Source organism: Falco cherrug, chromosome 4 (genome assembly GCF_023634085.1).
Source record: "Falco cherrug isolate bFalChe1 chromosome 4, bFalChe1.pri, whole genome shotgun sequence".
In the NCBI taxonomy this organism is placed as follows: domain Eukaryota; kingdom Metazoa; phylum Chordata; class Aves; order Falconiformes; family Falconidae; genus Falco; species Falco cherrug.
The window spans coordinates 57,008,622-57,027,265 of record NC_073700.1 but is presented as its reverse complement, the minus strand read 5'-3'; the positions used below and the strand labels follow the sequence as shown (position 1 = coordinate 57,027,265).

At 40.5% G+C, this 18,644-nt stretch overlaps 1 protein-coding gene across 3 annotated transcripts in view; it reads right to left on the bottom strand.

Moving 5' to 3' along the window:
* The window catches only part of LOC102048607 (sodium channel protein type 5 subunit alpha), a 217,677-nt gene that overhangs the window by 92,309 nt on the left and 106,724 nt on the right, over nucleotides 1-18,644 (bottom strand). For all 3 annotated transcript variants that reach the window (XM_055709512.1, XM_055709510.1, XM_055709511.1), the window contains 4 exons: nucleotides 14,062-14,194; nucleotides 10,281-10,519; nucleotides 5,132-5,305; nucleotides 3,344-3,700 (listed from right to left, as the gene is read on the bottom strand). In XM_055709512.1, the coding sequence (XP_055565487.1) occupies nucleotides 3,344-3,700; nucleotides 5,132-5,305; nucleotides 10,281-10,519; nucleotides 14,062-14,194 (903 nt within the window). The remainder of the gene's footprint in view (nucleotides 1-3,343; nucleotides 3,701-5,131; nucleotides 5,306-10,280; nucleotides 10,520-14,061; nucleotides 14,195-18,644) is intronic.

Below are 18,644 nucleotides of genomic sequence, written 5' to 3'. Positions count from 1 at the left end.
AAAATATTTTATTATCTGGCTGTTCAGCTTTGCCTTCCAAAGCAGCTTCAATGACCCTAAAAATGCCATCTGACAGCAGTAGCACAGTCTTATTGTGCAAAACACGGTTACATAGCACATAATTTTCTAAATGTGTTGTGAAGTTTAGATCTTCGAAGATGACTCAAACATCAGCTGACCAATTGCAAACATCATTTCATGTGGCACTGCACTGGTCCAAGACATTGTCAGGATTTATAAAAACAAACCAAAGATTTAAGATTTACTAAAACTCCTTTCAGAAACATGAAGTTGCCCAGGGCACTTACAAACTTTCCTGGCTTTTCTTTCACCATTCCTTTGAATTTCTGTTAGTGGGGCTTGGTAAGACCTGAAAACCAAACCACTGAACATATCACAGAATTACAGTGGCTGTAACTCTCCCAGCACCAGTTTGCAGCCCTAACAGTAGTTAAAGAGCGTGTCTGCTCTCTAATGCTTAGCCTGCAGCCGGGGAAGTGACCACAGTCACTACCATAAGTACTGGCAGATGTGACAGATAAAGGTGTTCAATTTGGATGGGTGTGCAGATGTGCTACACTGGGAACAACACTTCAGGATTTCCCTCTGTGCCTTCAGAGACGAAGAAAGTGTTCAGAGTCCAAAGGAGATACAATCTCAGGATTCTATTTGTCTTATCAGAACGGACTCTTGAAACAGCAGAGGAACAAGGATCTCAGTGATTTAAAAGAGAAACATTTCTGGCAGAGATTACAGCAGAGTTATAGGTAAAAGATTTAGCACTCAACTCCTTTTGTTTTAAAGAGCTTGCGGTGCTTTTTGGCTACCACAAGTTTTGGGTCTGATGATGTACAGCAAATAAGTGAGTTTGTGATTTCAATCCTCTCACTGAAGAAAGGAAGAGTTTTGCTGATGCCAGAGGAGTAAGATGACTTTCTCTCTACCTGCTAACCAACATCATGAAATCTCTGTGTAACACATCTGATACTGGAGGAGTCCCATGACTGAGAATCTGCTGTTCTTTTTGCAGCTATGAATAAATTATTATTTATTTATTGTGATCTGCAGACACTAATTATTCCTATTTACCAGCCATTGTCTCATGCTTACAGAAATGCTGGCCGAAAAGGATAAAGCTAGGAATTTTTCTTTCAGCTGACCAGTAACTCCAGTTTATCCATGCTGACAGAGTTTTTCAAGATCTGGTTTTACATCTGGGACAGACTTTTTTGAGCACTGAAGGTTAAGTATGTGTAGTTAATGTTAACGCAACCTCTGCTGAATCAGATTTTATATTTAACAGAACTTACACACATTTATGAGTGTGACAATCTAAGGGCATCAGCTGTTGCAAATTCACATCCTTCAATAATCCATGAATATTCTAAATGCTAACATTCTCCCCAGAATTTACCACATATTTTTAGGTTTCATTATCATACACAATCCATTGCTTAATGGCAAGGGGAGATTAACTTTCTGGATCTCAGGCTAAACTCCCCAGAAAGATTTGCAGAAAGTAATAATTCACCCCCAACTCCTCTAATCACATTTAGTTCCAAGAAAAATCTATAGAAATGGGATGTTAGGGGAAAAACTCAGAAGTTTTAGGCACTTTCTGAGAAATCATGGTTTAATCTTTTGACTTTTATAAAAAAGCCCTATAAAATATAATTTGCTCTTGCAATCAACATTTTCAGTGCAAAACTGATTGTTAACATATAAATCAATGTAAACAAAACAACACGCTCTGTTTTCCTACCTCTTTCAAGAATTTTTCTATCCCAGCAGCTGAGAACCAAAACACTGGGTACTTAAAAGCACAACCACTAAAAGCAATCGGTAGCAAAACCCAACATTTTTTGTAGCAGCATCTACTATTAAACAACTCACTACATAAACAGTAAGCCCATTAGGGCTGCAATGTCAAAGATGCTCTGTAAGCTGAACAGGCAAAACATTTCCACGAGGACTGCAAGCCAGCAAAGCGCTCCATAAGATGTCAACAGGGAAATACAATTCAGTCTTAATAGGTTCAGAGCTTATGTAAGCCTTGCTTATAGGATAGTCTATTAAAAAAGCAAGCGAGCTAGTGACATTACTGGAAACACAACCTGCAGCTTCCTAGAACATGCAGAATAAAGACATTCAAAACTCCACGCAAAGTCATTGTGCTGGCTGTAAGGTTCGCGTGTTCCGGACCAAAAATGAAAGGAAATAAAACCATCTCCCAGTATAGTGACAGCCGAGGTGATACTCACTCCTGTATAGAAAACAGATCTGGAAGCCCTTCAGCCCCATGAATGGCTTAAGAAATAAAATCATTACAACCAGCCCACGTGCCTTTCTTCTAGTAAAACAACATCTGTTCTGCAAAAAACAGTAAAGCCTTCATTCCTAATTAGTTATGCAGTGCTAGCAATTTTGTATTTGGGGTATGAACAAGTTTTTCTAGGTGACAACTTGATTCATTGAATTAAAGACACGTAGCAATGTGAGATTTGCTATTTCTGGATAAAAAAATGGTACATCTGCACAACTGTAAGGAACCAATATATTGATAATAGCCTTAAACATTAATCACTGCTCAAATTCAAGCAGAGTTGCTGCAGAAAGCTGTTCTGCTCAGATTGGAGAGGAGCTGAAACAAGCTGTAGCTGCAAAGTGAGCTGCAGCTCCCTGACTCGGTAACCACCAGGCTGTCCTGGATAGCATGGCTTGAGGTCTTGGGAAAGTGAGATCTAGCTAGCGCTTCCCATCCTGGAAAAAAACTCCTGTGGTAACACAAGGCAACCACTCATGTGCACAGCAGGGGTTGCCTAAACCCCTCACAGCCACGGATGAGGAGCCCCTGCGACGCCGCTGACGCGCTGAGCTTGTGCAGACACAGGCTCACGCACCCTTGCCTTGTACATAAATGAGGCGTCCTCTCAAGAGCATCAAACTTGAATTGGTGAACGCTCAGGTGAGACCTCCACCACCAAGACTAAAGAGAACTAAAGGGACACCACTGGATCCGGTGGGTGCTGAGATCTCTTCTCCCCCCACCCCCTTCTCCTCTTCTCTCACTCTTTATGGAATAATGACCAGATCTAAGCAACAACGCGGCACAGGACTTGCTTATCCAGTTAAAGTAATCACCACTGAGACATCGTACCTAACCACGTCTTGTATTTTGTATTACTAAATCATAAAACTGGTTGGTTGGTGTCATTCCACTTTAATTCAGTCCAAGGGTATCACGAACTAGGTTGTCAGTCCCAACTGACATCCTAAATGACTGCTTCCAGGTCACAACACACACCCACCATGAAAGGGAGAAAAAAACATTTTGAGAACTCACCACCAGGTTTCCTATCACCATGACCAACAAGAAGACGAGAAGGCACAGTGGCTGCCCAGCTACCTCCATGCAGTCCCACATGGTCTCAATCCACTCCCCACACAAAATTCGGAAGATGATGAGGAACGAGTGGAAGAAATCATTCATGTGCCACCGTGGCAAATTGCCGGTTGTACTTATCTTCTTCACATTGTCAATGTAGCTTTTCCCAAAAAGCTGCATTCCTACCACGGCAAAAATAAAGACGATGATTGCCAGCACAAGAGTGAGGTTACCAAGGGCACCTACTGAATTACCAATGATTTTAATGAGCGTATTTAAGGTCGGCCAGGACTTTGCCAATTTGAAGACTCGCAGCTGTGAACAAAACATAAACAACAGTGTCAGTTCACAGAAGCAACAGACATTTCAGCCAATCAATTATTAAAGTGGTTAAAACATGAAAGATGTTAAATACCCCAGTGTGTGTGATACAAGGTGATTTTAGCTATACCTCCTATTAACCTCACTACGTCTATTAATAAAATATCAGTTGGGCTTCTTGGATGGGAATAAAGTTTTCCAGAGCTATGTTCTGTCTTGCTGGATGTGCTTTTAGAGGCTCTTTCCCCCAGTGTCATGGTGGGGAGAGGATGGAAGGAGGAAATCTCAGGTCTTAATATTTTCTTTTACATTGCTTTTCCTCCTCAAATTAAACAGTCTGGCAGGCATCTGGTGGGATGGGGTTTCGGGCTTGATCCCACAAAGAGAGAAGCAATTCCTCTGTGTTTCAGAGCAAGCCTCAGCCAGATGCTATTAGTTGTTAGCTCCCAGGGTGAAAATCACCTCTGTGCCGAGGATCACGCAGTCTATGCACAACCCACGTCCCACTTAAGACCTATTTTAAGGATGTAAATGGTGCCTAACCCTTGTGCTGTGTTTTCAACTGAAGGATTAATTTCAGGTCTACTGAAGAAGGATTGATCAAAAACTGACAGGAGACCCTCAGCACCTAACACCAGTGGTGAAAAATTTGCATTTTTGAGCAGTGCAGAGAATTTTTGGGGAAAAAAAAAAAGCCTTCTGTTAAATGTAACCATAAGGGTTTATTTTCCTGGTCTTTCCAAGTTGTGAAGCCACATCATGGCCAGAATGATTAGCATGGACATCCTGGTACATGAAGTGCAACACAAATCTCAGGCTGGCAAGGAAACTACTTTTCTGTTCCAATATGTCAACAGTCTCTCATTAATAGAATACCACTACCCTGTGCATAACAAAGGAGCTGACAGCTAAGGAGTTCCCGTGAAAGACAGATGCTATGTTATGCTGATCAGTTCTAGAAAAAAAAAAATAAAAAATCACTCTGTGAATAATTCAAAGACATTTTCTTTTGACAACGTTTAAAAGAACAGTGGCATGTTTATAACATAATTTAGGAATAACAGCTTCTAAAACAACAAGTTACTGGCTCTTGCATTTCTTGGGCTATCAATTATCTGACTGTGCTAACAGGTGTACAGGTATAAAATGACAGATTTCTATTACAAATTGGAACTCAAACATTTTAAGTGTGCTACAAGTACCTGGCACAGCTAGAAGGAATCAAATTATGTTCTCATTTACCCTGATGTAAATCTGGAACAATTCCATTTATCCTGCAGCCTGTAATTAGTGTCATGTACTGTTCATCAGTTTGTAGCAATTAAGTCTTTATCGGCAGATGCGTTTTTAAGAAAATATGTTGTATTCATGTCAGAGTTTATATGTAATAAACCAAGAGGGGTAAGAACAGAATAAGACCATTACCAGTCGAAAGGAGCGTAAAACTGACAGGTTTCCCATGCTGGACAAACCCAGTTCCATCAGGCTTAGAATAACAATTATGCTATCAAAAATATTCCAGCCCTGCTGAAAATAGTAGTAAGGGTCAAGGGCAATTACTTTGAAGATCATTTCTGCTGTGAAAATCCCAGTGAAGACCTGCAGAAAGAAAATATGAAGTCAAAGCAACCTCTTCAGCACACCTTACTTGCAAACTTTCCGGTAATGGAAGTGAACACAGTGGATAGACATTTTACAATAATACTTTCTTTTTCATAGGTGATTCTTTAATCGCTATTACAACTTCGTCTAGTCTTTTTACAGTAATATTTGACACTGCTGTAAGCTTACATTGACATCTGGGTTCAAGCTCTGGATTGGAACATACGTTTCCATCTCTTTCCATCATCTGCGTAATCCCAGTGATAAAAAAGAAAGTGTAAAGGTGCCTTTTATTAAGGTTAAATCTATTAATTTCAGTGGAGAAACCCAAATGAATGGAGCATGAGTGTTAAGGGGTATTTGGGCTGTAGCATATGTGCTGTATTATCCCTTTTTATTTTGTTATCATTATCAATACCAGGGCAATGCAAGCCTCCAGTCATTCTGAGGTTATTGCTGGCAGCGGAGGTGATTAGAAACTCTAATTTGAGTCCTAGCCTGGTATTTTATTTATTATTTTTTTTTACAAATAGTCACAGCAATTTTCTTTTCATAGCATCCCGGGAACACATTGCTTATTTATGACCCAGTTCAAATGTCATATGGTGGAACTCCTAATTGGAACATTTTTCTTTAAAACAACATATAAATATTACCTATGAGGCAGAGGGAGAGGGAAACAGAAGGCTGCTGACAGCAGATTCAGTTTTAACACATTCCTGCAAAGTATCTCAGAGAATCAGATCTTGTCCTTTCGTCTGTCCTCCTTAAGTAACAGTTTAAATGCACAAAGCCAGGCTACAGTCAACTTAAAATGACAAAATGTGGGCACCAAGTTCTTCATATACAGTTTTATTTTCATTCCAAGTCCCAGCATAAGCTGCACAGAGTTTCACGTTTCTGAAAAATTCTCTATTCTATATGTATATTAAAGCACATGGTTTTCTGTGAAACAAACAACATTAATGCACTGTGTTGGTAAAAAAAGAGAAGGGAATCCAGAGCTGACATATCCATAACATACAGTCAAGGAGAGATGTTTTCCTTCCAATAAGCTGAATATTTGCAGCATTATCCTAGCAAAACCGATCAACTCTGAGCAACAGAGATGAGAAACCCATTGAGATGTGGAAGGAAAAGTTATGATTATATAATTGTGTTATTAAGGAATAAAAATAGTCATAAGCCTGCATTTGAGGAATGCCTGACTTTACTCTGTAATGCTTCAGGAATAAATTCTTCCAAGTGACCATTTAACACAATTCCTTATGTAAAATACCTTTTCTTTCTCATCAAGAAAATCATACCTTGCATTGCAGCAAAACCTTAGGCTATAACAACATCCCATCACCACCTCATACCAAGAACCTAACACAACACCCTGTCTCATATTTCTATCTACCCAACAATTTCTGAATCACAGTGGTCAGAAATACCAAAGATTCCCACCAGAACGCTCCAATTTCCCTTCGGACAGAGAACAAGACAAAACTGGATGTCTGTGAAATTGTATCCAGGGGACTGCCTTAAAAACCACGCTACCACGCTGCGAACATTATGCAACCGTCTTGCTGAGAAATGACTCAGGAGGATCACTTTCTTTGCCTGAATCATTTGAATCAATAGCCTTCTGAGAAAGAAATGTCACAGTAAGAAAGCAAAATGTCTGAGCCTTCTTAAAGGCATCAGGAATCATATACGGGTACCAGCTACGAATTTCAAATGGCAGTTGTCAGGTTGCCGGCACCTGGTACGCGGTGACTGCACTTGTCCAGGAGGCTGGATATTTAATATGATCAAGGCTGGAAAGGAAACAAGTACCTTAAGATCCCACCAGTGCCAAGCATGACACTGCTGATTTGGAAGACTTTGCCTTAAAAAAAAAAAAAAAAAAAAAAAAAAAATTATCTATAATTTCAGCCTTTTAGGTTTTAATAAAGTATCATGGTATCTGAAGTTCAAAAGGAAAAAAATATTGGGGGAATCTTGCTCTATCTACCCATTATTTAAATGGTGCCACTGCATAGGCAGATGAACGACATAAAGATGTACATGAGCTTGGCTGTCCTGATCATATTTGAAAATGTTGATTCCTGTAACTGATGAACTAAAAAAGTCTGAAGGTAGCAGATGCTGCGTGAAGTAGATAGACAATTAGAACGGGAGATCTCCAATGACTGGCAGCAGACAAAGAATTGCTCTTGGAGAAAACGCAACTATATTCTGCTTTCATTCTTTCCTTTCTCTCAGAAACATTTGTTTTGAGGAACAAATGCCAAAGATCTGCCCTTTTTAATATTTGGCCCCATTTAATGCTAGTATAATCACAGGAGGGTTAGATGCAATGGGAAGGTGACAGCCAGCCCGCGCAGGGGCAGAGGAGGGGTCTGGCAGCCTGCGGCTTAGGGTATGCAGTCACCTGGCAGCCTGCCCTGGGGCTGGGACTCCCTTCACTTGCACAGGAGACTGCAAAAAATGTCATTTTTCATTACTAATGACTCTGCAAAATCCTCCGCAAAATGGAGATACCTTCCTCTGACCTGCTCTACTCGCAATCAATCCAATTATGGAGGTAAGTAACTATGTAGTAAGGCTGGTGAGAGGGAGCTGGGATGGTCTGGCCTCTCACAAACCCATCCTGGGATCTCAGGGGAAGGGGAGTCCCATGCCATCAGCCTGCTACAAAAAATATTAGCAAGCTGTTTTGCTTATTTTACACTTTAGCTTGAAGAGGAGAAATAGCTTTAGGCAGTGCTGAGAAACTCACAGTGAGATTTATTTATTCATTTATTTATTTATTTTTCAAAATTGTGCAAAATTTGCTTTGCAATTCTTCCCTCTAGTCATTGTGTCTCTTGCCTTGTTGGCACTTGGCACAGTCCTGCTCAGCCCCAGCAGGTCTGCAGGAGCTGTGCTGGCAGGAGGGATGCCAGGGGCTAAAGTTTCACTGCCTGTGGTCTGCAAAGGGAGAAGCTGATCCACCAAAAGCAGAGCAAGGAGCAGACACATTTAGTATCCCAAGTGCCAGGTGGAGAAACAGCAACGTTGCCACCTGCTCTGGTGGATACTGGGTCCGAAGGAGTTTTTTTAAGTCATCTTAGAAGGCTAACAAATCGTTGAGCAACAGCAAGGAAGGCTGGCTGCAAAGTAGAGCCGGATGCAGTCCAGTGAGATGACTTTCTGAGCTACCCTTATCTACTGCTTTCTGCAGAGCGTAAGAGCATGGGTTTGAAGCAAGAGAGACCCGAACAGATTTTTGCTCAGCACAACAACAGAGGGAGATTTGCCAAGACACAGCAGCTGAAAAACTGGAGACTGGTCCCACAGCCTAGGAGAAGCAGCTCAACCTGGCCAAGGAGGCCTAGAGCTGAGAATAACAACGACGGGGGTAAAGAAAAAAATGCATATATGATGTACCAGATATGCTAGGACTGATTGAAAAAGCCTGATTATTGCTACTACCCACCTAAACCTGCCAGCGTAGGATGCCTCTCACTAAAGGCAGATGTCGCATCTGTGGTGTCTCTGCATACTCCCACTCTAGTCGATGGTCACTATAGTCACTGGCCTCCAGGACATAGTTCACCTTATCCAAAAGTAAATGTCTTTAAAACATCACATAAATCGTGCCTTGAAATTGTCCATTACTCTCCACTGACTTCAAAGGGAGACAAAGGCAACTGGCTCAGAGATTTCTGCGCTGTAAGTATCTAAAGCTGGGCAAGGTGAATCCCACTTTGAGATACTGCAGCCTTCGTTTTTACAGAAATAAAGGGATTTTTTCATCTCCACTGTGACCTTCTCAATGCAAACTTAGCAGCATCCACATTACACGTTACTCCAGATATACTTATGGTATTACAGAATATCTCTGCTTCTACCACTAGATGTTAGGGGCAATTCCACCACGCCATAGCTAGATGGCTTGTGCCTCTTCCAGTACACACCCTTCTAAAATTAAAAGGATTTTAAACACTAAGTTTTAAAGCAGTAAACCACAGTAACTTTCAAACATAAACTCAGAGAAAGAAGATTAAAGAAAAAGCTTCCATTTTGTACTAACTGCAGAATTTGAGTGGCCCCCTGGGGTAACAAATTGTACCGCATCGCCTCTGGAAAGGCTTTTCTGCTGTCCCTGCAGTTTGGCTGCAGATCTGTCACTCTGATTTTCCTTGGAGAAGTGCAGTCTCTGCTTACTTCGCAGCTCTATCCCCGGCTGCTCCAGCCTGCACATGGAGAGTTTCCCCTCAAAGCATCAGTCACTCTTTGCTCCATGTCCCCTCTGCCTGGGGGCTTGCATGGGACCCAGCATACACTGCTGGGCAAGGCAGGGAGGCACAGAGGGACATACAAGGACATACAGAAAATGTACCATAGGCACCTTCCTGCATACATATCCAGCTACAATCAAACACCACTCTATTTCCCTCCAAGATCTTGCCTTGGGTTTTTTTGTAGTTTGTTTGGGTTTTTGTTTGTTGTTGGGTTTTTTTGTTGTTTGTTTGGTTTTTTTTTTTTATTAACTTAAAAGTCACTATTAGTCACAAAGAACTGCAGCCTTATCATTGCTTTACCAGAAATCCCAAATAAACCTCATTAACCTTTCTCTTATCTTGTTTCCTTAAACAGATACAAAGTAGATAACTATCAGGAACAGCCCAGAAACATGGCTTTAATGGTTACTAATAACATTAGAATATGTCAGTTTAATAAAAATAGACCTGTGTCCTTCATTCATTTTTCTTCACCCCTGGAAAGAGGTGACTACGTGGACTTGCTTGACATGGGTTTACAGTTGGACTCTATGATTCTAAAGGTCTTTTCCAGCCTAAATAATTCTCTGATTCTATGACATGTCATAGGCCAAGCAACGCTGAGAGCATATCAAAATAGGGTCTTCCCAAACGGCAGCTAAAACTTTAAAAAGTGACAAACACATCTCAGGTAGCACTTCAAGTTTGCATTCACTTACCAAATTGCCTATGTAAAGCATGTGGTCAAACTCTTTCGTCATCTTATAATGCTCCAAAGCCATGAAAAGCGTGTTCAGCACAATGCACAGGGTGATGGTGAGGTCGGTAAATGGGTCCATTACCACAAACTTGACAAATTTCTTGATTAAAAGCCAAAGTGGGCAGCAATCCCAAATGAGAAATTTAACAGCAAAGTGGTTCCAGCAGGGAGGACATTTCTGGTGTGATTCCTCAAGCTCTAAGTCACAAGCAGTAAAGTAACAGTCAATTCACACCGAGTTATATGACAAAAGAACACTTAAAATGACTCATAACATAGAGGAAGACCCCTGAATTACCCCAAACTTTTTTTTAGGATAAAAGTATTTTTTTCCTAATCGGCTGGCAAACTACACACTTCGGGGTTTTTTGCCAGTTGATCTGCACTTAGTAGACAGTGACCTATTCTGAAAGTAATAACCTTTTAAAAGTGTTGCAAGCATAAAGGGACAATCACACTAAATATGTAAAGTCCAGTATTTTTTATATATATATATATATATATATATATATATATCTCCTCAGATTTTTACTCTGTTTTCCATTTTGCCAAGTTCAAATGGATAAGAATACAATGCCTTCATTTAACTTGGAGTAGAATACGTTATTTTCATCCTCAGGTCACATTTTAGAAGTATCTTAACTAACACTTTTTAAGACAGTTAAGAGATGAAAGAGATTAAATCCAATATTTAGAGCTGATTTAAGCACTTGCAAGCCAGATCATCACTGGTTATCAATAGGGTTTCTGTTCTTGATGTGCAATCCAAAACCACATTAAGCATCTGATTTCTTTTGAAAGGCCCACATACAAAATCAGGGGAGTCCATAAGTCACTTTGAAAATGCTACTAAAACTCCAGTGTGCTTTTTAAAGGTGCTTTTAAAATATTACCTAAAATACAACCTTTATATGTTCATTTTCCTTGAGCACAAAAGAATTGAAATAGCTTCATAAGTATAATTTGCGCTAAACGGTGAAATAGAAAAGCCAAAAAAGACAGTTAATGACTGAATGATAATGATTAGCGGAATTGCTTAATGCTTTCCTTTTCTGATTCCTTTATGGGCATGGAATGCTGTATAACATTTTTAGTCTATATAATTAGAACCTGCACTGATAACAGGAAAACTTTAGCCAAGGCTGTTATTTCAATCGGTTTATAAACAGCCTCCTCTCTCACGTCAGGATGAACTCTCTGGGCATTTTTCTTCATTGCACAACAGAACTACAGTATTAGGTGTCTTCTAGCAAGCTTTCAAAGTATCAGATGATATCCTACATGCACAGGTTTTGCACAGGCATTTACACAGCTCCAAGATCTCTGGCAAACCAAACTGCTTGTGAGAAATAACTATGTCTTTCCAGCCTCCAAACAGAACGTTTAGAGGTAAATCTCTAAAAGGATGTGAGAACCATCCATACCCAAACAATTTCAATGCAAAATCCTAAATTTGCATTTTTTTGGAAAGCCACCTCTGAAAGTAATAGTTTAGGGAGTCACTTCCTAAACGTTCTAATTTTCCAGGTAAATCCAGAAAACACCTGACTACATCCATACCCCTCATAATCACTCCTCAGCAACCCTGCTTATTCCACTGTTATTAATTTGGGGACCTACGTGGTGGACACATCAAATTAGTGACTTTTTCCTGAGGCTTCACAGGACACAAGCCCCTTTAAGCCCAAGTCGCTGCTATAAGGGGTAGTTTCATCCCTCTCACCCTCACCAACATATTATTTCTCTGTCCTTTTGCCAGTTTTTGTGCTCCTGGACCTTCTCAGTGAGCTGGTTCTACCGGTTGACCCAAATGAACACCAACTGTACAGTCAAATCAAACTGCAAGAGCACAGCAAGGGAAGGAGGAAAGTGTGATTGTCCTGTTTTGACAGTGATGTGGCATTAAAATGGTTTAAATCAATTAAGAAGCCACATCCTTTCCCACCATAGGTGATCTTTGGAAATTGCAACAGATTTAATAGTGTTTTTGAAAAAAATCTGCTAAAGGAAGAGTAAAATTGGACTCAACTTTTTTTCTTTTACTTTATATTGTTTTAAAAAATGGTCAGAAAAACACAGTCAAAGTTTGTATTGGAGGTATTTTTACTCTGATTTTTAAATGAAAAAAAGCCTAGGTCCTTCCTTGTCTGCAAGGCTTTACAATGTCTGGGGAAAAACAGCCAGATGATGACTGCCCAAGAGCTGAGAGGAGAAACCAGGTAACTGAAAGGGAAGGGATTACTGGTCTGGCTGTTTCGCAGTTCGGCACAAATTATAGAGCTATTATTACAGGTAAAGCCTGTGATACATTTTATTCTTATTCGATATTCCTCTTGTTAACACGTATTCAGTTTCAATGACTAATCAAAGCCTGGGAGTTAGGAAACCTTTGATAAGGATTGAAACAGTTTTCCATATGAAGCTAAATATGTACATCCTCTGAGTTACCCTAGACTTGATGGTCTCTGTTTCTGTGGTAAGAAATAATAGAAATAACCATTACATAAATAAGAGGTCCAACTCAGACCTTTTAGGCATTCTTGACACACTGCAAAGAAGCAAATCAATCACAAAGCTAATTGCTAAAAAACCCTCAGAGAACAAATAATATGTGAAGTAAACTAAACACTGGAATACATCGAAGTTATTATTTACCTATTAAGAATACAACTCCTTATTTATTTAAACATATATGTATTTTTACTGGGCACAATACTGGTGAATATAACCACAGGCGATGGTAAAAAGCTGAGGAAGAAGGAGGGCTTTGTGGTTTCATGTTGGGCTGTCTCCAAAGGGCTAGGTCCAGTCCCTTTCTGCAAGGTATCTCCCAGATAAGCCCCTCTGGCTTGCCTTGCCTTTCTATTCTTCACTAACACAGACAGTGAGGCTGCAGGAGAATCCGAAATTTCCCTTGCTCCACACTGTGCTCTTGACAAACATTTTCCTATACTCTTAGCTGCTGCCTCGTATCTTGTTTCAATTTACAATGTAGGAGACATGAGGAACTGTAAGGAGCCCTTTCATGCTGCATGTAAAGAACCTAAAATGTGAAGTCTTGCTGTAAGTTGTTGTCTTGCTATCCATGAATTTGTGAAAGAGAAGTGCAAAGTTCCTGTATGTGGAAAGAAAGGGAAGGGAAATCCCTTTCACCTAATGAGCAGCCTAATGAGCAATGGAAACATTTGCTTGGAAATATTTGCATGGACAAATGGGTCCTTTGAGCATCCTTAAATTTCAGAGTGGGATTCAAACACCCACCAAACTGTCCCATTAGCTGCTCTGCAAGGAGGAGACTTTCCTCCCCCACAGCTTGGAAGTTCTTCATGTAGCTGGTGACTGCACATGCCAAGCTTTGCATCAGCTCTGGAGAGATGAGATAGAAATGTACCTACAGTCACCCAGTCTGGTGCTCCCCCACCCTGCATCTTCATTAGCCCTGTGTAATCAAATGCCACGGGAGCACAAAATCTTATCAGATCTGATTTTGGTTATATGGCCAGCATTATTTTTTTTCAGGATTTTTACAAGTCCATGGGTAAGGCAGTTATTATTTTGCCTTCTGTTACAACATTACCTCTGTCATAGGGGTCGCAATAACTTTCTATAATGCCTTCTTGAAAAACAATGAGAGTTTAATATTAGGGTTCTTTGTTCTTTGTTTAATATTAGGTGTCACTTTGTTCCTGCCAATCAAGATGCATATGGCTTTGAGTTGGGCAACTAAAGACATGTCTTACCTTCCAGGGCACTGGTGATGATGCTGACAGCGCTCACTGCCCTCTGCCTCTGAAAGGGTTCATCCGAGTGGTCCACCGACGGGCGGTGGGGCATTAAAAGCTGCTTCTTGCTTGCCTCATCTGAGGGAGAGGTCTGTTTAAATGAACACATTGGATCAGCAGAACAAAACCAAGGCAGATATGGTAGCATTTTCAAAATTGACTAAGCACTATTTTTCCCATTTGAAAAGTCCAAAGCTCACTGATTTCCCAATTAGACACATGCTGACAGAGTACTGCTTTTTAAAACGACACTTTGAGCAATTTTGGAAACTTTGTCCTGCCCTTTACCTTCACGTTTTCCAGTGAAAGATGCAGGTGAAAATAAAGGAATGCTTCTGATGCCAGAGAAACAGCAGTGCTGCTTCAGCAAGCACTTTGCTTGTGAAAGAAGCCCTGCTTAATTACATTAATTAATCCATTATTTCTGAAATGTGTTAACTGTTTAATTATACGGCTAGAAGTGAAAAAGGGGTGTGGGCAACAGCTCCATTACAGGCTTCTGATATCATACCAAGCAAACTGACTCCTCAACACATGTTTTCTCTTGTTCTGAAACACTGCCAAATCTCAGGAACACATTGTCATTCTGGTGATCTTTGGTGTCAGGGATTCTGAAGCTCCATAATTAGGGGAGAATCTCAGCTTCTTTTTTTTCTTAGGAAAAAATAAAAAATAACCCAAGCTCTCTTATTTTCATGTTTCTCATGGAAAAGTTTTTTAAAAAGCCCCAAACCCAAAGAAACAGAATACCAGAAAAACAGAACTCCCAATCTGTCTTTATTTAATGCTTCATTTTAAATTAGTTTTATGCTTTTTGAAGGCTTGGGTTTCAGAAGTCAGCCAGAAACACGGTATAGCTGCAGACACACACTGTAATAAATACTTTATATTGTCAGCTCACAGGAGCAAGATGTTAAGACTTTTATTATTAAGAGGTCCCACTTTATACAGAGACAAATCCCACTAGCTTTACTCCTCTAGTTCTCCCACAGGCAGAAGGAAAGGTGGGGGCCGAGGTATAAGGATTTGGGAAAGCCAGGTTCATCATCATTCTCTGTCACAGGCCTCCTGGTTGAGACACTCACTCTCACAAAATAAATGTTTTAACAGCCTGTCCTGCTCCTCCAAGCATACAGGCTGTGAGTTCTGATACACTATGTAAGCAAGAGAGATGCACTGTAGATAGATGGGTACTGATGGCTCTTGCAGTATAGCTCAAGGAAATGTGAAAGGAGAAGAAATCCTTATGAAGATGATAACTCCTGGTTTATAGAGATGTCAGAGTAGCTGCTTTTGCCTCTCCATAGTCAAATGAGCTACAGGAATTGGATTCAGTCTTCTGGATCTTCTCACCACTTGGGTCTGAAATGGCCCTAACCACCCCCAGTAGCACCCAGGATGCCAACCAAGATATGCCATGGGCAGCAACTCCACAGCTCTGCCACCAGCACACAGAGGGACTCAGGATCCCTCCTCTTCACCATTTCTCTACCGAAACTGCTCTTCAAGCAAGGCAACTCTGTGAGAATGGCAGGAAAAAGCGCTGGAGCCCTACGAGCTGTCTGTCTGGAGTGTGACCTCTTCAGGGCAGGGGACATCCCCTTGTCAGATGGTCACAAAGGACACAGATGCTGGGCCACAGGTTGACACCGAAAATAATAGCTAGAATACTGGTCCCAGGTCACTTCAAAGTACTGTAGTTAAAAATACCAATCGCTGCAAGACCAGAGAAGAGTAAGGACTTAAAACATTAAAGCAAGCACTTAAAACATTAGCTAAGCCAAGAAAGCAGTAATGCTTCAAAACAGCTTTTATTTTTTTTTTTCCTTTCTAAAACATTCTCTTTTGTTAAAACAATCGGCTCGTCCATTCAGTTAATGATTCAGTCATCTCCAAAGCAGAGGTGTAATCAGAACCTATTCAAAGAGACTCCTGCTTGTGCATAACATAACAAGAAAATTCTCTGTCCTTGCTTTAGGAGCTGGGGAAACCAGGAACAGTATTTCAGATGCATTAGTTCACTTGATGCCCTTCGCCTTAAAAATATCCAATAAAAACCAAAGAAACAACCACAAATGTTTTATTAATGAAGAAAGCATCTACAAAATTGCATAATCGTTTACACCAGTTTGGAGTACATAACAAATACATGGGGCTGAAAAGAAATAAGTAGACGAGATAAAAAACCATGAGGGAGACAAATTTCTAAGTAGAATAAAATAAAAACGTAAAAGAAAAAAAAGGGGGAAAAAAAGCCAAATAAAACTCTGACTCTTCCAGTTCCCTCTGTCTGTAGAATGAACCATAACAAAACCCCAAATCTCAAATTCCTCTGGATCATCTAACTCTTACACTGTACAATCTTCCCATCCCATCTGACTGGAAGCCTAGGATGTACCAGCAGCATGTCTGTAGGTAGTCCCATCCCCAGAAGTACCAGTTTTCTGACTGTCAGGAAGGATACTATATTCCCCTTTATGCAGGCAGAAGTGCTTTTGCAAAAGTTATGGGTTGGTGGCCTTTCTCTGAAAGCCACGTTTTACAGGTGCAAAAACAATTCACTGCAGAGGTAAAAAGTCAAAGGAAAAACATTCAGAGATTCATTCCTCCTGATTTTTTATTCAACTAAACCGGCGTGTAAATGAAAAATTCAAGTTAAAAAGGTTTGGCATGTCCTGCATAAATAACAATAATAATAATAATTATGATAACGATGATGATGATAACAATAATAACAACAATAATAATAATAGGGGAAAAAAGCAGGGAACTGGCTTTTTCCCTAGGTTTGATGCAGTATTCTCAACCCAACAAGTTTTTTAGTCACTCTTTTTCTTTCCAGCCCAGCATTCTCAGTGCTGTGACCCATGTCATGAGAAGCGGTCCCCAGGACTTCAGGAGCTCTGCTGCAGCCAAGGGGACTGCTAGCAGTCGCTGACCTCCACACACACAGGGGTATTTCCGAAGAAGCCTTGTGATGGCTCCTTCCTTCACCTTGGAGGGGTAAATTTGCTGCTGGCCCATGCTCAGAGCAAACGCTGCTGTAAGTGCCAGCCGCTTGCTCGCCCAGCTGCCTGAAGCCCAGCTCCCCCTGCCAGCCGGCAGGCAGCAGAGGGTCATCCCTGGAGCCAGGACACAGGCTCTGGCAATGGTGGGGTGTAAGGAACACTGCTGTGCTCTTGGCAGGAGGACCAGTCTCTTTCCCAACAGAGCTGTTAATCTATCACATAGCCAGCTTGCCGTTTACAATCAAGTATTTTTTCCAGGAAATAAAGTTTCCAACCAGGTGATTTGCTTAAAAATCTTGAAATTACTGAGGGAAGTTCTTGAACTTTTGTTCTTTGTAAAGAATAGATATGTGAGAGGGTTTTTATATATATATGTATTAATTTTAGTACAGAGATAGTTAATAGTCACGCAAGGAACCAGCAACTTTTGCACTCTGAGATAGAGAGCATCTCCAGGAGCGGGACAAAGACTATTATCATCACAGAGAGAATACAGGCGCAGTTGTTCATCATACTTATATTCCTATAGAAATTAAGCAAAAATAACAGCAGTCCCTACAGTTATGCAAGGAATATCCTTAGGACCCAGATGAGAACTCATGATGGAGTTAAAACACGGGCACTTCCAGAGGGGTGAGATTATTTGTGTTGCTCCCTGATTGACTGGAAATGTTTCTCCTTTGGATTAGCTAAATTCTATAGGGACAAATATACAATTCAGTAATTTACATGTAAATGAAGATGCATAACACTGCAGAATTATTTTCTTCTGAGTGCCTACACTTCTGAGCTATGTCAAAACTGTTCTGTGAAGATGTGCTTATACATGGCAGCATTTTAAAGACCACATTTGGGAACTGGGACAAGTTTAATTTTCCTTGTACAGTAAAAATCTTTTCAAGCAGAAAAAGAGGTGGACAGGCCACACCATGAACAATGGACCCAGTAAGGCACTAGCACAAATATTTAATGAGATTGAAGGTGACCATAATAGAGCACAGCTTTAAAAAGAAGCCATTCAATTTTGAGTATGCTTGATTATTTAAAGAGATGCACCACAAACTGGAGCAGCTTGCAATATTTGTGTCAAATCTGACTGGTTTAGGCTTAGGATGGGCTAAAGCAAAGTTTGAAATGAGCAGAATCTAAAGCCACGGTGACAACTCTCTGTGTGACAGCAGCAGAGGGCTAGCTCGCTTTTGTCTACACTGGCAGCAATTTTTGGATGGCTTGTTTTGTTGACCTTTTTTCTGAGCATGGAAACTGCTAACATTTTCCATTTTCACCAGTCCTGTGGCAAAGCAAGAAGGGGAAAAAAAGTAATTTTACCTCCAGGCAGTTTTAGGATCAACAAGAAAACCTTACACCAATGCGGTCAGCAAAACAGCTTTTTTTGCTCAGCAACAGCAAAAGTCAAGGTCTTTTTGGTTGTTGTTGTTTTGGGGATTTTTAAAATAATGAAGACAAAAAAGATAATCTTCTAAATCCTTAGTTTGGCACTTTGATAAGCAGCCTGGCCTTTCTTAAGGGCTC